The sequence below is a fragment of the Desmodus rotundus genome, chromosome 8 (assembly GCF_022682495.2).
Source record: "Desmodus rotundus isolate HL8 chromosome 8, HLdesRot8A.1, whole genome shotgun sequence".
Taxonomy (NCBI): Eukaryota; Metazoa; Chordata; class Mammalia; order Chiroptera; family Phyllostomidae; genus Desmodus; species Desmodus rotundus.
In genome coordinates this window covers 126,856,775-126,877,254 of record NC_071394.1, presented here as the reverse complement: position 1 = coordinate 126,877,254, position 20,480 = coordinate 126,856,775, and the positions used below count along the sequence as shown (strand labels likewise).

General features: G+C 39.7%; 1 protein-coding gene across 7 annotated transcripts in view; it reads right to left on the bottom strand.

The window, feature by feature from the left end:
* The window catches only part of NKTR (natural killer cell triggering receptor), a 44,440-nt gene that overhangs the window by 20,690 nt on the left and 3,270 nt on the right, over nucleotides 1-20,480 (bottom strand). For 4 of the 7 annotated variants that reach the window (XM_045200112.3, XM_024565665.3, XM_024565667.4 and 1 more), the window contains exons 3-7: nucleotides 12,681-12,755; nucleotides 11,025-11,132; nucleotides 10,498-10,542; nucleotides 8,677-8,764; nucleotides 110-139 (exon numbers count right to left, since the gene is read on the bottom strand). In XM_045200112.3, coding sequence (XP_045056047.2) covers nucleotides 110-139; nucleotides 8,677-8,764; nucleotides 10,498-10,542; nucleotides 11,025-11,132; nucleotides 12,681-12,755 — 346 coding nt within the window. Of the gene's footprint in view, nucleotides 1-109; nucleotides 140-3,340; nucleotides 3,359-8,676; nucleotides 10,193-10,497; nucleotides 10,543-11,024; nucleotides 11,133-12,680; nucleotides 12,756-20,480 lie in introns of those variants that run through there. The other 3 variants (XM_024565668.3, XM_053929871.1, XM_045200113.2) reach the window with 3 other exon arrangements.

The following is a 20,480-nucleotide window of genomic DNA, read 5'->3' as shown; positions in this document are numbered from 1 at the left end:
AGGTTAATCCAGAGATCAAGAGCGCCCCCTTGAGGGTTTACCCAGGTCCAAAGTGTCTGGCACCAGCCACCCAAACACCTCCCCAAGGTGGTAAGAACAGGACTCTTACCCATCCAGGTGCGGAGCAGGCTTTGTGGTGCTGTGTAACAAACATCGACACAAGGACGGCGGCAAAAACCAGGTGTTCAGGAGAACAGAGCAGGGGGTTAACACAGAGCATGTGGAAAACAAAGAGGTGAAGATAAAAAGACAGGGGAAAACGTTAAACATGATATACATGTACATTTTTACATGAAAACCTTAAAAACAGCAATAGTAGCCATTTTACTGACAACACCCTCAAAATTATAATGAATTATAAAGCCATTATCTGTTTCTCCAATATAAGTGTTATATGTGTATTCATACATATGAAATAGGTTTGAAATATACAGCATAGACATTAAAATTAAAGTTACTCTCAATTCCAAAATAACAACAAAAAGAAACAAACTCAAAATTTGTCAAGGTAAACGGGAATAAAAAGTACCTATCCTTAGCCCCATGGAAAGAAAAGTGTGATCAGCATGTGCTCTGCACACTTAATTGTGCTATTCTATTGCATGCGTGCCGCTGGAGCGAGCAAGCGTTCTCTCCTTATTTCTCATACTGAGTCAGTGTGCATCTTTTAGGGAGGCAGATGGGAGCCAGGGCACAGGAATTCTGTTTCCAGAACTTCCTGCCTCTCTTCCTTCCCCTAGGGTGAAGATCTGCTACCACTCACAGCAACTCTGAAAATGCAACAGGGAGCAAACCTTCCACCTGCCAGCACTTCCAACAGCAACGTAAATAATGATGGATAACATCAATAGACATTTCAAACTTCCACGGCCCAGAAAACACTCAACCAGCTTCTTCCACAGTCACAAATGGAAGACAGTCACCCTGGAGAAGCCTAGGGCGTATGTTTCGTTAAGATATTTGGAACCCAAGCTGGTTTTCCCATAGCATTTTCACACACTTGTGAATTGCAGTAGGAAAAAAAAAAATCAAATGCAGATATATCTAGACTCAGAAGTATATACCAGAAACCTACTTTAACTCTGTTAAAACAGTCAAATTGTACTAGAGGCTCCCAAATACAATTTAACCTTCATCACAACAATGCTAAAAATCTTTATTCTACAAGGAACTGTAGCATTTATACTAAGAAAATTCAGTTCTGTAAGACCACTACATTAGCTCCAGAATTTTAAAGGGAATCTTGAGTTTCAAAACCACTAATCTCAAGTTTTCCTTAAAAGATTGAGAAATGGTAATTAAAGCTAATGTAATAATAAAAATGAATAAACAGAGTTGGAAGGAAGGGAAGAAACAAGGAAGAAAGGAAGGGAGGGAGAAAGGGAGGGAGGGAGGGAACCCTGGCCGGGTAGCTCATTGGTTGGAGCGTTGTCCCAATACACCAAGGTTGCAGGTTTGATCCTGGTCAGGGCACATATAAGAATCAACCAATGAATGCACAGATAAGTGGAACAACAAACTGATGTTTATCTCTCTCTTTCTACTTCCCCCTCTCTCTCTAAAATCAATAAATAAAAATTTGAAAAAAGAAAATCTAGCAAATTGGCGAGACACTAATGCTTAAATCATTAAACTAGCATCCAGAAGCTACCTCGGCCAGTATCTTTTAGATGGAAATGCCCCACAATTATAAAACTTAACCAAGGCACACCAAAGAGAGGAAGAAATCAGTCCGCACTCTAGACACTGACTCCACTGTGTGAAAGCCGCGAAGAGGTAAAAAGTGCAAAGGCAAAAATGCTCTGCAGTGTCAAGGCTCAGTCTCCGACGTGCAGCAGTGAAAACAAGGGATGGTCTGTGGTTGGATTTATTCGTCTCCCTTCCTTGGTCCTTTCTCTCATGATTCTCAATCTTCTGGTGCTGGGGAAGGCCTACAGATTTTTCTAAAACACACAGAACCCAACTCAATTTGCCACCCTGGCTAATGACAAGTGCTGTAAAACACCTTATGGCAAGCCTTGGGAGCCAAAGGTAAGATGAAAATATTCTAGCTACCTGCATGGTGTAGGAACATAGTACTTGAGACTCAATTTGAGGATGGAATAGCTACCTTTATGACGGACTGAACTTTTGTTTTTAATTCAAATGAAAACTGAAGACTAATGAACTTGGTCCTTTCCGGGGATAGTGAGGAAACCAAATGAAGACAGGAACCACTCTTCCAAGGCCAAGTTTCAGATGGCCCGCTGTGCCTAAACTGGTGTAGTGAATCCATTATTCACATCTGCAATTCGGGATGCAGCGATACAGACCTATACCTCCACTGGGCTAGACTGCACATCAAGAACATTGGAAGGACCTCAGTGAAGGAAAGCCCTCTGGGACCCTCCGCCTCCGTTCCGGGAGCAGAAATCCCTACGTAAAGTAGGCTCACTGGCACGGGGCTGGCACTCCCACGTGGATGAACACGGGATGGGGCCGTACGGGGTAGCAAAAGGGCAGGGGAAATGGTATGCTCAGTCCAAGCTGTTCTGTTCTATTAAAATGGACAACGAGAGCTCATCCCAGCAACCCTCCACTGCACTGATCTTTCAAAGCTGTGCAGTTGCAGAGTCCAGTGCAGTGATGGCCTGTGCTCAGGAAGGTAAGACCTAAGGCCAGAGACTGTCATTAGTTCACACTTGTGAAAACACAGCTGAAGGAGAAACAACCTCAAAGAAAATTTCAAATGATAAAGGCTTTCAATACTTTCATATTCTCCTGACACTTAAGACATTGATTTTCCAGGTTCCCCCAACCTTTGAATCTGCTTTAAAGGTAAAGGGGTGGGCAAAAGTAGGTTAGTAATACTAAGAAATGCCACAATTATTAATAAATAATAATACAAGAATAAACTGTGTTTCATGTGCTCACAACGGTAAACCTACTTTTGCCCACCGCAGTATATGTGCAAGAGTTCATTTAAACCTCGTAAATGCTAGAAATTGAAAAGTGTCACTGTTACCCCCACAATCCACATTTTTACACCATTATCAAAGAAGCTTTTGGCCTAACACAGAATTTAATAGTTCTGTACTAAAATGACATCTAAACCCATTATATACAGCATAGCACTCCCACCCCAAAGATGTGTGGAAACTTAGCAGAAACAAGCCACTGAAATTAAAACACACTCCCCAGGGTTAACCGTGGACAGTAACACACGCTTGTTTTACATGTATTGCTGCCATACAGATCAAGCAGAGTTTTTCTTAAAATCGTTCAATGCACATAACAATAGGATTAAAGAGACAAAGGCAAAGAAAGAAAAAGAGAGAGCCTTAGAGTAATGAGACATTACCTTTGGAGCGCACGGTGTAACACTCTTTCTGTAAATTTTACACAAAAATGGCAAGAAATAAATTGTAATACACTTTTAAGACAAGACTGAATCTATGTTTTAATATCAATATAACTTTGAAATTAAATATTTTCAAGTTTTATGCAAAGCAAGAAAGCTTTTTAAAATGGAGGGCTCTAAATTTTCTTTCACACAGGTATGTATGTAGACATGAATTACACCCAAGAAAAGCATTGTGGCTGAAGTTGGCATCTGCCCAGGTCCTTAATACTGTGACACTAGAGTGTTCATACCTATTCACGAAACATTACCTTTCAGTTCACAGCTGGCTAAGTCAACTAACCCCTTTCTCAAAAAGAGAATAGTGTACCCTGGTGCGCATGTGTCAATCCTGAATGCCCAAAGCCGGCCATACCAGCGGAAAGCAAAGATTCCAACAGAAAAAACTGAGTTAGGAGAATTCAAAACAAACACAGTTTCAGGGAACTTTTTTACTGCTTCACTTCCGTTGAAGACCTTGCGTGCTCGCACGCTTGAAACCATTCGCCCGCCACGCACCACAGCAGACCACTACTGGAAGTTCATAGGCAAGTGTTTGGACTCTAGTTACTGTTCACTGACATATACGTGTTGTGGCTGTTAAGTCACTGAGAATAATCATAATGAAGTAATAAAGTGCCATAACTAGAATTTTAAGAATCTTCTCAAAAGAGAAAAGGGCAAGAGAGATGCATGTATAAGAGTATGGTCTCAAATCCTGGACACAGATGGTGCTTTCTTTCCCTGTCTACTCTCTGATTTTCCCCATTATGTATGTATTTTTCAAAGAACATGCACTGTCTGACCAATTTTAACTTGAACTTTAAGTGTATCTATTACTACTCAGATCAAAAACCTTATTATATACGGAAGACAAAATTATTTATGTGGGTTTTGGACATATTAAATATTAAAATACTTAAAAACAAGCTTTAATTTCTTATAAGAGCATTGCTACATGAATTACTGTCAAAATGTAACAAATAATGTGAAGTTTCAATGAATGTAAAAAAAAGCGACTTTAGGTGTATAAGAGTATGGGAGAAGGAAACAAAGTAACCTACTTCTGCCTAACGGACCCTTTAATGTGCGATGTCTCCCTTCCAACTCCCGAAACTAAACTATCACACCGGAGGAGGCACCAACACACTGCGCTGTGACCAGGCCAGGCAAGGGCAGCAGGAACTAGCCCAGCCACTTTACAGCGCTCTACTTGTGTGTCCCAAACGTCACCACGACAGAAGAGCTTTCAAAAATCCAGCACTCACGTTAACGTAACCTCCACTGATGCATGTATCACGTAAGTTCTGAGTAACACCAAGACTGAATTAGGGATGACACTTGATATTCAGAGAACTTGGCTTATGGTTAAGTTTTACTGAACATCTTTGTTCATGAAAAATTTTGAAATGAAGGCAGTAGCCAAAAAAATGGAAGGAAAAAGCTAGAATTTCTCCGGTTATTACTACTTACTAGCATTCCTTCTCAAATCTACTTTTGCTATCCAAAATGTCAACGAGGCTTTACAAACCCCTTAAAACCAACCCCCCAACCCCCTTGGCTCCCCTACTCGGAAATGGTCAGCACTTCTCTCCCATTCAGATGGGGGGCACTCTCGAGTCAGACTCTACTTAAGTGGCAGAACATACCCTAGAACTTCCTTTGCTTTCCTCCCATAGTCCTACTTAGGGCTGTTCCAACGCAAACACTTTTTGAGTAAACTCAAGTTTGACTTTTTTGTATTACCTCGTTTTCTTATCTTTTTGTAATTACCATGACCACTGACTGACATACTTCTCCAAAGCTCCGGGGTCTATCCGTGGCTGTGATTTAAGGCCTGCACAGACTAAGCACAAAGGGGACAAGGGCCAGGGCCACAAGCCTGAGTCCTGACAGCCACGGAAGAAGAGCCTGCTGCTGCGGCTGCTGCGGCTGCTGCCGATTTAGGCACCGCGGGCCCAAGGCTTCCTTGCCACACCTCCCAGACCAAGGAAAACGCTGCGATAGCAATGATTTCCTCCAGGCAAGACAATGTTTGCATAAAAATCACTCCACATTTTCAGAAACTTGGCATCAACCTACAAAACTTTCATCTTTTTATGTCCACATTTTTGCCCTAAAATATTTACTTTATCTTTTGAAAGTGGGGTAGGCATTGTATGACATGTCATTTTATTTTCCAGTAATGCTGGAAGCTCCTAACCCTAACTAAAGTAAACTCAGACAGTGGCCAATAGGGTTTCGTGGTCTACAGCGTGCAGTGTTCTCTTCCTGGCTTCCATTTTTTTCTAGATTATGAGTAAAATTTCTCCATAACCTGGACTTCATATGTGTTTTCTGCTTTATTTAGCATTGTCTATAGAATGAAAAGAATGGACTAGATCTCTAAGTCCTTTCCACTCTAAGATTTTGTAATTCTGTAGCTTTGATTGTGCCTCTTCCGAATCTTTGGCTTAAAACATAAATAACAAAAAGGACAAAATGACTACATACTGAGTTAATTTGGTCACAGCTTTGGTCCCTATTCTCTGAATTCTTTCAAAAACACCTCAACACGAGCCACTATTTCCTCAGCGATGCATGGGGGTAGTGCCGTGCATCACTTCTCTCCTGTTTCTTGCGCAGTACTATTCCAAAAAGAATCAGTTTTCTTCTATTTAGGCCCCTAAAACAAAATCACTGTAACTAATACACTACTACACATAAGCAGTTACTGCAAAAAGTACAAATAGCTTCACAGAAGAAAACCTGATTTTCACCTGTACATAACTGTTCCACCCAAAGAAAGAAATATATGCAAAATTACGTGCAATAACAATGCTGTAAGCATAGGGGGAAGTTTTCAGTGAGTGAGTAACGAAGACCATAGCCACTGCACGAAGCACAAGAATCCTCGAGGGACACTTTGAAAATACCCAGACTAATAATGTTAAATTCAGTCCTCAGGAATTGCCAAGTAACAGACTTAGAACATAAACTACAAATGCAATGTTGCAAGACTAGATTAAAAGTCCTTGTTACGCTCGTCAACAGGAACTAAAAGGCAGCTCTTGGTACTTCACCACCCAGGCTCACAGCACCCTGCCTTTTTCCAGAACGACCGCTCGAGATGCCACGGAGAGAGCTGTGGTGAGAAGGTGAAGGGCAGGGGAGTCGTCAGGCAGATCTGCGACCACCTCCAACCCCAAACCTCAGCTTTCAGACCTATTATCTGTGATCACACACACAAACCGAAGGCAGTGCGTTTTACTTTCTTACTGCTTCCAACTCCTAAAGGGTCTGCAAAACGTGGATTTTCAAAGGTTTTTCTCTTATGGAAAAAACCATCTCCATTTTACTACCCTTTCCACAAAAGCAAGGAGATGTTTTGTTTAGAAACGTGACTGCTGGTTTGATTTTTACACCACAACCTGGGGGGAACTAGTACTTTTAGCCAGCACTAAAAAGCACATTCATAAAAAAAAAGAGAGAGAGAGAGAGATTAGGACTTTTTTGAGTGTGCAAAAGTACTCTATTATTTCCAAGATTGCTTTTAACTGGAAACTCACTTCCAGAATTAAATTTCCAACTACAAGTAGAAAATTTTCTTCCAAATACGGGTTCACAGTGACGTTAATGCCATCTACAGCTAATTATGAAAACAAGTTTAAAACATTTAATCTTCATTCACTAAAGTTAAAATTTTCATTTGGCGTTCCTTGTCAAAAATAGCAGTCTGATTCAAAATTAAGTAATGGCCTTAATTTTGTTTTGCCACTGAACCTTCCTAGGAAAGACTTAAGTACTAGATAACACAGAAACGAGACACTCTGAATGTTTTGAAGGGAGAATCTCATATGCTGGGTTTTAATTAGTGCATCTAGGTGTACCGGTTTTAACTCTAACACTTTATAAACAAGCTAATCAGTAAGTAGCAATGGGAAGAAGCTGCTGCTACCTGGTAAGTCAAATTTCACATGTGCTGATACAAAACAAGAAACCTAAAAGAAACTTTAGAGCCCTCAGATGGTAGCTTCCTGACCAATGACTCGTTAGTTTACACACGCAGTTCAGATAAGCTTAAAAATGGAAAAGGGGAAACTCAATCAAAGAGCAAACGGCTTCCATATTTAACTAGCATATAAGAAGTTTTTCAAAATATTTCCCACTACTTGTTTTTGGCCCCAAAGAAGGTTAACAGAAAAATACAAAGAAGTGTAATAACTAATACTATTTGCTTAAGGTCTTCCTTTTTCCCTGTATAACTCCAAATGTCACCATCTTCTCTCAGCTTTCCATTTTTAGGACATTCTTAGGAAGAGAATGCCCCTTATCTGAACTTTATCAGATCATACTGGACGTCTGTGTTTCAGACACATTAAAAATGTGACATTTATTATATGTGAACTCCTTTAAAGACAGGGAAGCGCCATTCATACTCATCCATTTAGAAAGATGACCCCCAATAAAACTTTCTGATAAACCATGAATAAAATATTTCTCCAATATATGCAGCACAGCTGTAGAAATTTGCTCACCATCTAAAGGATGGAACTTCAAGCTAGACAGTTATTCTTCATGTTTTACATCAGGGGATTCTATAACAACAGGCTTTGGAGCAGCGGTAGTTAAGAATAAAACTGAAGTATTCCAAAGGCCTTTCAGACAAGAAAGAAGTAGGGAGGTTCGGGTTGTGCACGCACATATCTACAAAGGTGTTTGTTCTTTAAAGAGCAACGTTAGCATGCTGAAGTTTCCTGAGCGATAATCTCATACATTTTGGTGGAAATGACAGTAACATGGGGTTAATCAAATTATGCATGGAGATCTCATAAGGTTTGAGTTTTTTAAAATACCGGCTTTCCAGTAAATCACTTATTTCCATACAATATCAGAAAACAATGGCATCTCTCTCAAATTGGCTCAAAGAGACGCAGTAGGAGAAAAAGCAACTATACAAGGATACATCTAGTACCCTTAAATGTTCATCTATTAGTTGCTGTTTCAATCTAGCTTTGGTAAACTAAGCCCCCAAATTAGTTAAGAGTCAAAGCCAATGTCTTTTTGTAAGCTGACAACCTATTCTGAAAATAATGTACATCCTCAAAGTTATGTGTTTTAAGCACCATTCTTCAAATCCAGGATATATGCTGAACACAGAATTGGTTCCTGACCATACCAGTTACTGTAACATCAGAAATTAAAAATAAAATCCAAGTTCACAGAATTCTTACATTAAATTTGGCTTAACTATACCACCTTTCCCATGAACAGCGCTTCTCTGTTTAAAAGCTCATCTCTGAATCATGCCTACTCACATGAAGAACTGGGAACCATTGGTATGTTTCCCTCGGTTTGCCATTGACAAAAGGAACGCTCTGTCATGTTTGAGAATAAAGTTTTCATCTGTTTGAAGAAAACACAAACTCGTCAGTCTCCAATTATAAGCCACTTCTAAAGTGAATGTTCACAGAAATAAACAGAAAGCAAAGGATGAAATTCCTCTTCTGGTCAGTACAGATACTTGACTGAATATTTAGAAAAAAAGTTTTAACTAATCAATTAACAAAAGCATAAAAAGACCAAAAAATACTACTTAAAGCCTTGAGGAAAAGAACAAGTATTTAATACTTTATACAAACAGCCTTAGAACAGTCACTTTTAGTAGTAACATACTTTGGCTAAATATTTAAACTGTACCTTTCAGAGAAGACTAGCAAAGAAATTTTAGGGAAAAAACCCTCTATTTAGTAAAGCTCATTTCCTCCAAATTATTCTGCCTGATGTACTATACATGGGAGAAACTTAATAATCCTCTTACGTGTTTAATTTCTATACGATAAATTTAGTGCTTAGCTGAACTGAAGCTAGACTATGAGAGCAAAAATCAAAAAATTACATAAATTAAGTTGTAGAGACATGCCTGAATTAAATTACGTGGATTCCTTCTGGTCGAAAGGATCCCAAAATTAGCTGAGGAAGAAAGTCCTGCAAAAACAACTTAAATGGCGAATACTACTTTCAAGTACACAGGTGTTTGCCACAGGGAGCCGCCACAGCAAGCGGCCCCCTGGCTCTCATTCCCATCGCAAAGCTGCGTGCTAACAGGACCTGCTAGAGAGCTGTTTCCTACCGCTTCAGAGGAAAAACTGTCGTAAAGATCACTTAGAGATTATTTTAATGCCAGCAGAAATATCTTGAGAATTTAAATTTGCTTTTAACATTCATACAAACAAATCTTTCTTTAGAACAAACAGAAACATAGAAAACTTTAAAAAAATGATTACCTTGGGAACAGGCTTCTGAAAAAGAGTAGTAATCCACTTTCCCCCAAAAGAAATATAAAAGACTATTATAACACTGAAGCTATCATGGCATTAAAACCTAGCACTACTGGATCCCATTATAAATCTCTGCAACTGACTTTTCTAAGGCTTTTTGGGGCAAGTGCAATAGTTAGATTTATGCAAATGCTACTACTATAGGAGTAATACACAATCATAGAGTTCTAGCGTACAAAAGAAAATATACAAACCTTGGAGAAGAAAAATACCAACTTTTATTCAAGACACTGCTCGGTTTAGGGAGAAAAAAGACACAACTAGATTCTTTTCCCTGATGTGGAACTAATAACCCATCGGGAAAAGAAAAAAGATACAGATGTATAAAGTAGTATAAAGAATTTTCCAAGTCTCCAAGCAATACTGAAATCCAGCCACAGCCTGACCCAGACTGTCCATGAATTTATTAGGGGGGGTGCAAGGGAGCAGAATTGGAGTTTGTGTTACTGAGCTTCGTTCTCTTACCTTTTCATTTTGCAAAAGACCACATTCTCTATAAACAAAAGAATATGTTGACAGTTTTAGGCAGGAAGATAGGAGTTTTCATGTATATAGTTGCCTAACCTCCATGCTGAAAGTCATGTTTAACCATAACGTTAGCCTTAATTAATCTTGTCAATTAAGTTACATATTACAATATGATTTATCCCCAAGTTCATGCAAATAAAGTATTTTCATGCAGCATTAGTTTCATGCAAAAAGTGAACTATAAGTAAACCTGTTCTCATTAAAAGTACATGATCAAATTTGCTTTAATATCAGAACTGAAACAAGAGACCATAAAATATTAAGGCTTACCTTTAAAATATCCACCGTAAATTGATTCTCCACCTTTTCCATTACCTGCAAATAACAAGCTGAATTAAACTATAATGAAAATTAGAAACATCCTAGTACATAGAAATTACTTTTTATGGTTTGAATTTGCTGTAGGAGATAATACCTTGTAATTGCTTCATAATCAAAATCCTAACAAACCTCATTCCATTACAATAAACACTATTAAAATAATTACCTCCATAATCCATTTATTTCAAACAGTAATCACACCAGAAAAATAAATGCAATCAAACAGTGCTTTGGCATTCATCAGAAGGTAATTCACCAAGTACTTATGTCATTAAAATAGCATAAAAACAACAAAAAAATCTTGGCATTTTGTTTTTTCATACATTCTTGGTCTACAACAGTTATTCATCCAACAACTACTCAATGGCCACCTAATATTTGCATTATACTGTAAGTGACAATATTTACAATTACAAATAGTGACTACTTTGGAAACTGAGAGATGAAGCTATTAGGAGTAAAACTTTTAGCTCTACCTTCACTGAAGTCCCCACCCTGAATCATAAAGTTTTTAACCACACGATGGAATGTAGAACCTTTATAACATAACTTCTTCCCAGTTGTTTTCCCAAGGCCTTTCTCCCCTGGAAAAAAGAGGGGAAAAAAAGAAAGGAAGTTTAGCTGCAAAAACATCCTTCCATGGAAAGTACCATCCAATTACTCCTTTGTCAAATCACTCCTGTGTGCTGGGCACTGTACAAGATACAAGAGACACACAGTGTGAGTAATTAAAACACCCCCCACCCCAATAAATAACACAAAGCAGCATATAAATGTTAAATTGAGCCCCAGCTGGTGTGGCTCAGTGGATTGAGCACTGCCCTGCGAACAGAAAGGTCACCGGTTCAACTCCCTGTCAGGGCACATGCCTGGGATGCAGGCTAGGTGCCCAGTTGGGAGCATGTGAGAGGCAAGAGATCCATATTTCTCTTGCACATTGATGTTTCTCTCCCTTTCTTCCTCTCTCTCTAAAAAAAATGTGACTAAATAAAATCTTAAGGAAAAAAAAACAACGAGGAGAGAATCTTAAAAAAAAAGAAGGTTAAATTGTGTGGTACAGACTCTACATGCTACAGGAGAAAAAACAGGTAAGAAACTGTTGCCATTCCAGAAAAGAATGTGATCAGGGAGTTGGTGCAAAGACTGTATATGCGTGTGTGGATCCCCAAGTAGGGGTTTTAAAGTTTCAATTTGCTATTTCTAAGGTAACATTACAGATGTTTCCCTCTCCATTTTCATACTTTAAAAAAATATCAATCCAATATTATATAACAAAGAATAACTTAATTCTCTTTTGCCCCTCTATCTTCTAATCCTAAATTTCTTGTGAAATCTGGATTGCTAAATTTGTACAGAGTACTGAAACTTTTAAAACTGTACCAAATCAGTTTTGAAAATGCTATTTTATAAACTACAACATAGAGAGATTTCATTACACACAATAGTACTTTATTTCTCATTTTTAAAGACCATTTCTTTCTTCTCTCCTCCCTTTGAAAAACAAAATGCTTCCCTGATTTCACATAGGTGAAAACAATATTTTTTATTTGCTAAACTCATCTCATAGCCAAACAATCATCATGTTTGAATGATTTTATTTATTATTTTTAGAGCAAGGTAGAAGGGAGGGGGAGAGAGGGGAGAACATCGATTTGAGAGAAAACGTTGATCAGTTGCCTCTCCTACGTGCCAGGAGGACCAAACCTGCAACCCACGTATGTGCCCTGACAAGGAACTGAACCAGCCACCCTTGGCTTTGTGGGATGAGGCCCAACCCACTGAATCACATCAGTCAGGGCTCACAGCTCATTACTTTTTAAGGGAAATATCTACTCTGTTAAGCAAGGAAAAACTGTAAGCCATGACTTCTCATTGGAAATAATTTTTTAAAAAGATTTTATTTATTTATTTTCAGAGAGAGGGCGAGGGAAGGAGAGAGGGAGAGAAACATCAATGTGTGGTTGTCTCTCACCTCCCCTCCCCCGCCCCCCACTGGGGACCCAGCCCGAAACCCAGGCATGTGCCCTGACTGGGAATCGAACCAGCGACCCTTTGGTTCACAGGCCAGCTCTCAATCCACCGAGCCATACCAGCCAGGGCTCTCATTGACAATAGTTTAATGATTCATTTACCTGAGCATAGGCAAAGGAAGTTTTTGCATGTTTTTGGACATATATCTGAGAAGAGCTGAAACATAATGCGACCAACTGCAATAAAACACAAGAAAAAAAGGTAATCAGGCTGATTAAATACACCACATTTTATATGAAAGGAAAAAAAATTAGATATATAGACTTGAAAAACTGTAAAGTCCATTTCTGTCATTCATTTAAATTTTTTAAAAAGATTCAACAGGAAAGAATTTAACAAGAACTCCACTCTATTTGTTAGGGTCAGAACTCACATGCAGCCAAAGTGGTTTCAGCCCTAATGTTAGGTGTCCTTTCGAGGGGCCTTATGTTATTAGATCCCCTTTAGGACAGACCCTTACCTGAACTATTTATTTTCTTTAAAAATACTCTCAGTTTGTCTAATCTGTGCCTGGACCCTGCAGTGATGGGAACACATCATACCCTAGGACAGCCCCTCGGGCCAGCTCAGTTAGAAGAAAGTTCTCCCCTCTACGGTCAGCGTTCCACCTTTACTCAAGAACCACTAGAGACAACTTCCTGAATTGCCACCCACAACTTATACTCACATTCTATTCCCTGAAAGAGCAGAAAAGAGAACAGGTTACCATTCCTTAAAAACAGAAACAGCCCTATGGTGAACAGGAAATGGAAGAAGCAAGTCTGCAAATCCGATCACTCAGCCCAGAGAAGTCCCTCACAAACTTTCTGGTCTCAGGACTCGTATATACTCTTAGTCGCCTCCCAAGTTAATAAGCTCTGATGCCTCTTTGGAAACTAACGCTCCTTTGAACAAATGGGTAAGATGTCAGGAACATTTGTTACTCAACACTTCTGAATTTAGTGGAATTTAATAATCTTTTAGAATCAATCATTACTGTCAATAGTATCTTTTATATACACTAAGATTTCTTCCGCAGAATTACTGCTATGCCAATAAATACACTGCTCTGTAAGGACAAGACTAAAATCTAAAACTGGTTAGTGTAAGCATTAGTATGGTGTTCTTAAGGTAAAAAATACATGGCTAAGGACAAAAACCACCCAGAGCCAGAATGGTTTCTGACCTTAATCCCAACATACAGCATGCAGAACCTTAAAAATAACTAAGATGGGGAACAATACTAAGATTAATCAGGTACTATCAACACATTTTAAACACTGGCCACAGGAAGGAAAAGCCAAGACTATGTCGTGCTGTAATCCTGATGTGGCCACCAGGTGGCGGGAATAAAATCTGCAAGTACCCAGAATCTGGGTAAAATCAACATCACCTTTCAATAATATTACTGTTCCTATTTCTCAGAAACAGCTGTGCTGGAACTACAGGTGCGAGTGCAAGTGAGAAAGGAGCTATACATCATGGACCAAAAACATATGGTAGTTTTAACACTGAGCACTAGTTGGAAAAATACTGTAGGTGGTATCAAGCCATTTACTCAAACATTATTTACTGATACCCCCTATAAATCAGGCTGTCCAACAGTATGAAGTCACCGTGCTCTTTTGGGGGGCTCATATCTTAGCTGGAAGTGACAGGCACAACGTGCCACCCAGTGTGGAGGGCCACCAGTGGTGTGAACGAAGAACACTCACATCCACCCCGGGCCCGCTAATGTGTAAGGGCAGGGCGACAGGGACCGTGCCTGCTTCACTCACCTCTCTACCCCCACTGATCTGCACAGTGCCTGGCACAGAACAAACATCTGAATAATAAAAACACTTGAAACAATATTATTCAAAGATAGAGATTAACAAAATATAAATGAAGGAATACCTAAATTTACAGATCAAAGGAATTCATTATGTACCAGCAAAAGTTATTGTAAGTAGAAAAACATCAAGACATTGCTTAATAAAATCTTTTTACTCTCAGAGATATAAAGGAAAAGAATCCTTCAAATGTCCAGGCAGCAGAATTATGTTACCCACAGAAAAAAAGAAATCAGAAAAGGTAACACTTCCTGATATTTCAGACTTTGCTTAAAGTAGATGAAAAAGGAAATATGGGTTTAGGAATATGTAAACATGTAACCACCTGTAGAATTAAAAATGTATTAAACGCCTTTCAAATTACTGTGGTGGAGCAACTCACGTAAATGGAAGTAGTAAGAGGACATAAGGAAGATGTGAGACAAGGGAAAAGAAAACAGCTCTGTAATTACTTAGGCACCTAAAATGTTTTTCATGTCATTCAATACGCAACTAAAGGTAAGGTATCCTGAAGACAGTACAAGTAAAAACTCACAAGAGAACGTATTTACTGGCTCATGAAATTAGTTGACAAGGATGTTGGCACAGATTGGAGAATTGAAAAGCTCTAAGAACCAGGATGTTGGGGAATGAGGCCAGATCCTAGAGCTGCGAAGTTTCGCCCGGCAAAAAGTACTAACTATCTTCCTTCTTTGCCCCAATCAATGCATACAGTCCTAAATATTTTCATTAATACATAAGGCCAAAGATAAATCACTCACTCAACTCAGGATGACAAGCAATAAACCTAAGGAAAATATACGGAAGATAAAAACAGAAATAAATTAAAATAACAGAAAGATATTAGACTTGATAAATAAACCCCAAAGTTGCCATGGTATAATGGATAATAGAGAAAAACAGGGGCTAGAGTTCTGGCCTTTCCAACTGCTAGCTAGCTATTGATCTTCCATCAGTCAATACCCACTGCAAGAGTCTCTTCTTCTGTTAAATGGGTTAAATCTTACATCACAATGTTGTGTGGGTTAAGCCACCTTGCAAGCATAGGGTACATTATCAGAGCCAAGATCACTACCCTGGTTTCCAACACATTCTGCTGTTAATAACGTGGCTTTTCCAAGGCCACCTCTGTGAAAACGAACAGAGGCAGAGTCACAGCCCAATTTCTACATCCTCGCCCAGCGTCCTTTCCGGCACACTCGGCTGCCTTCCCAGGTTCTAACACGACAGACTCTCCCTTGCCCCAGACATAGCGCCGAGAATGGCTCTCTCATCAAGCTATTAAGAAAGCAGGCTTGCTGCATGATTTCAGGTCACGTGTGAACATGAACCTTCCCAAAGGTGACAGCATTCTTAAAAAGGGAAAACTTAGTTACTTCAGTGCAACCCAACTGCAGACTAGTGTGCAACAGTAAAATGGAAACTTTCGGGCTCTCCGGGAAAGATAATGATCTCGGGGCAGAAGCTAGCCACTCTGAGGTCACTCCTGCTTTTCAGTCTCCTTCTACTCCTGGAATCAGATTTCTAAGCAAGCATCAAGTTTTTCAGGTAGTGGGTGTAGGTGTGCAAGATAAGGCAGGCAGAGACAGAGCTCCGCACTGTGCTTGGTCTGTCTGTCTGGGCCGTGTGCAATCGGCTAGTGTCACTGCAGTTCTGTGATGAAAATGTCAGGGTCTTTTTTTATTCCTGTCACTTAATTTCATTTTTCAATTAGCTTATATCCAATATTGTTTTGTATCAGTTTCAGGTGTACCACAGAGGCGTTAGATAATTGCGTACTTTACCATGTGTTCCCTCTGATATTTCTCGTGTCCACCTGACGCCATACGGAGTTGTTACATTAGTAACTGTATGCCCTATGCTGTACTTTACCTCCCCGTGACCGTTTTGTAACAATCTGTACTTCTCAATCCCTTCACTTCTTGCACCCAGAAAACGTCAGGGTCTTTGCATTGACTATTTTACCTAAAAGCGCCCCTTCCTGTAGCTTAATTTAGCAACATAACTCTTCCCTTTCCCCCTTCATACTGGGTACCCAACCCGCACTCACACATTACCTAGTTACGAATCAGGCATCGTTGGCTTGTGCACGTGTAAGGGTGGGAGCAGGAATCAGCAGGAATCAGGATGTGACAATGTGCTTAAGACACGGTCTCTTGAAACACAACGGAACTAAAATCAAGCACTACCATAGCAAGGCATTCACAGCTAGGGGTTCTGAATGCAATTTTTCAGATAATCTGGAAGCCATCCCTTAGTTTTAGATTATTGTCAGTTACCCAAGTCTTGCCCCTTCCAGCTTGAGTTTTCTTCTGCCCATCTACAGAAATCCTTTTAGTTCCCACCTGCTTTTTATTCCCAGTAAGATGTGTTTGCTAAATACCTGACCATCTGTGTAAATAAGTGCTCTGTCTACCAAGAATTCAGGCTAAAGCACACACACTCTGGAAAGCTTTAAGACTCTCCAGACCCAGAGATGTAATAAATCATGTACAAATCAGAACGGAAAGGAATATACTGGATAGCTAGTTCACACCAGCAATGTCATAGCCCCCTTTGCAATACCGGCAAAGGTATAAAAATGATAGGAAGGCACAGGGGCTCACACGGGGCAGGTGGAGAGAACCAGACAAGCAGCAGCCATCTCCTGTTAAAGACAGAAAAGGAGAAAAGTTTTTGACTGTGTATTTAACTTGAGCTTTGAAGCAGAGGAAGGGGAAAGGGATGTAGTAAGAGGTGAACTTTTTCTTGATAAAGTCCCTGAAAAAGTCCGTAAGAGTTTGTCTTTAAAACCATCCAACTGAGACTGGGGTTATTAATGGGATTCTCCAGGCCAAATTTCTAAAAAAAAAAAATTAAGAAATGGGGCGGGGGAGTGGGGTGGGAATCCCAAGTCCTCTTGCTTACAGAAACCTGAAACAAGACTTTTTGCTAAAATGTGAACAAAAAGGCTTAATCTACAAAGGACTGCCTGCGTAATGCCCTTATACGAAGCCCTCATATCCATTCAGTGCTCGTGCAATAATCTAAGCAACTTTAAAAACACGTGTCAACATTCACGCCCACCTGACAGCCATGGGCAACCCAGAGCAGCAGTGCGGACCAGGGCGCTCCCTGCCCCCACCGCTAGTCTCCCACCTGTCATCTGATTGTGTTGTAACACAGACAGGAGTCTGACTAGTTAAAATTGTGCTTCTTAATTAATCCATTCCATTAGAGTGACTTCATGTTACAAAAATACAGTCTGTAAGACAGGCAGGTGTTGTATTTAATTGCTCTTCCCAACAACCTCATTACGTAGGCACCATTACACTGGAGTCCCATATAATTTATGAGGTTATAAAAAGGGGAGACATCAATAGTTAGGACCACTGCATCCAGTCACTGTACTCACGCATGAGTTTATGATGCAGGGGGAGCTTGAGATGGGAGATGGACTTCTCCTGGTCCTCAGTACAAATCAATCCTCACGCTCCCAAACTACGAGCGGCCTTGAGTGTGAGTCGAAAGTTCACAGGGTAACTTTGAATATAAGCTAACCCTGCCATACTGCTGTCTTCAGAGCCACGTTTACAAAGAGGACAGGTGGCCCACCCAAGGTCACAGCATCTGTCTGCCTGTACTTAAAACAAAGTTTTTGCTGTCACTTCCAAATACTTCACAACGCTTAGTAAGGATATATTTTTAATTCGGTTTTTGGGTCCGTGTGAACCTTAAGCAGTAAAGTAAAAATACCCATTTCAACTATACCCCCCTTTTTATCTCGTCTGATACATCGCCAGGGTTCTATGATAGTGCTCTGAGGCCCCCACACAGAAAAACTCCAAAGCCAAGCATTCACCCTGGTTATCGCTTTCAAAATCAACTGTAAGTCTCTGACAATTACAAAATGAGTAATGTCCTCAAACTTCTTGATCTCAGAACTGGGAAAATCTCATAAGGAAAAAGACAACCAAAGACAGCAACTCCATGATGATACAGATGTTGGAATTATTAGACAAAGACTTTAAAACAGGTATTACAACTGAACCCCACTAAGTAAGGACAAACACTGCCCTGGCTGGTGTGGCTCAGTGCATTGAGCACCGGCCGGTGAACCAGAGAGCCACTGGTTTGATTCCCAGTCACAGCATGGGCCTGGGTTGCAGGCCGGGTCCCCAGTAGGGGGCGAGTAAGAGGCAACCACACACTGATGTTTCTCTCCCTCTCTTTCTCCCACCCTTCCCCTCTAAAAATAAATAAATAAAATCTTTTAAAACATTAAATTAAAAAAATGTTTAAAAAAAGGAAGGATAAACACTAGTAAAAAATGAATGGAAAATAGAAAGCTTCAAGCAAAACCAAAAAAATTTTTAATGGAAAAGTACAATAATGAAAATTAAAAATTCACTAGGCGGGCTCACCAGCAGAATGAAGATGACAGAGGAAAAAGACAGCAAACTTGAAGACCAATTAACAGAAATTATCCAATATGAAAAACAGGGAGAAAAAAAAGACCAAAAAAAAAAAAAAATGAACAGAGCCTAATGGACTTGTAGGGTAATGTCTAAAGATCTGAAGTTTGTGTCACTAAAGTCTGAGAAAGAGAGGAAAAAGAGTATCGGAGAAAAAACACATTTGAAGTAATAAAAGCTGAAAACTTCCTAAATTTGGCAAAAGACAGATGCAGATTCAAGAAGATCAGCAACCCCCAAAAAGAACAAAGGAAAAGAAATTCACATCCAGACACAGCACAGCTGAACTGCTGAAATCTAAGGACAAAGTAAAGAATTTTGAAAGCCAGACAAGAACACTTTACGTATAGAGTTGAGTGACTACAGATCTCCTATCAGGAACGATGTAGACCAGAAGGCAATGGAACATTTTCCATGTACAAAGGAAAATAAGTACCAACCTAAATTCTATATCTAGTGAACATATCTTTCAAGAAAAAAGGCAAAATAAAATGTTCAGGTGAAAGAAAAAAGAGAATGTTTAAGAAAAGAGAATGTGCTGCCAGAAGATCTGCTCTAAAAAAATGCTTAAATTATTCTTTAGCCCTGGCCAAGTGGCTCAGTTGGTTAGAGCATCCTCCTGTACACAAAACATTGTAGGTTCGATTCCCAGTCAGGGTACTTACGTAGGTGGCGGGTTTGATCCCCGGTTCGGTGCATGTAGGAGGCAACCAATCAAAAAACAAACAAACAAAACAAAAAACATTCTTCAGGTAGAAGGGAAATGACACCAGAGGGAACTTGGAACTATAAGAATGAACAGGTAGTAACAGAAATGGTAAATACAATATGTAGGTAAATTATAAGAGTATTTTTTTTCTTTTAAGCTCTTTCAAATATGTGTGATGTTTGAAAGCAAACGTTTTCAATGTTTGTAGATGTAATACATATGACAAATACAGCATAAGGTGAAAAGTAAAGGAATGTTATATGGTGGGATGTTTTCAACATTTCACTCACAGCGGTAAAATAAGAATTAATTCTAAGTGCACTGTAAAAAGCCATGTGTGTACGCACATGCGGTAATCTCTAGAGCAGGGGTGTCCAACCTTTTGGCATCTCTGGGCCACACTGGAAGACGAACTGTCTTGGGCCACACATTAAATACACTGCAACACGTAATCACAAAAAAAAATCTCATAATATACCTGGCTGCTGTGGCTCAGGGGACTGAGTCCCTGCCTGTGAACTGAAAGGTCGCCAGTTCAATCCCCATCAGGGCACATGCCTGGGTTGCGGGCCAGCTCCCCAGGTGGGGGCATGCAAGAGGCAACCAATTGATGTAAATCTCCCACACTGATGTTCTCTCCTCTTTCTCCCTTTCTTCCCCTCTCTCTAAAAATAAATAAATAAAATCTTTTTTAAAAATCTCATAATGTTTTACATAAATTTACAATTTTGTGCTGGGCCGCATTCATAGCTGTCCCGAGCCGCATGTGGCCTGCGGGCCGCAGGTTGGACACCCTGCTCTAGACTAACTACTAAAATACTACAGAGATAGCATCAAAAATTCAGTGAAAGTTAAAAATGCTAAAAAACATTCAAATAACCCAAAAGGCAATAAAAGAAAACAATAAAAAGGGGAAGCAAAAACAAG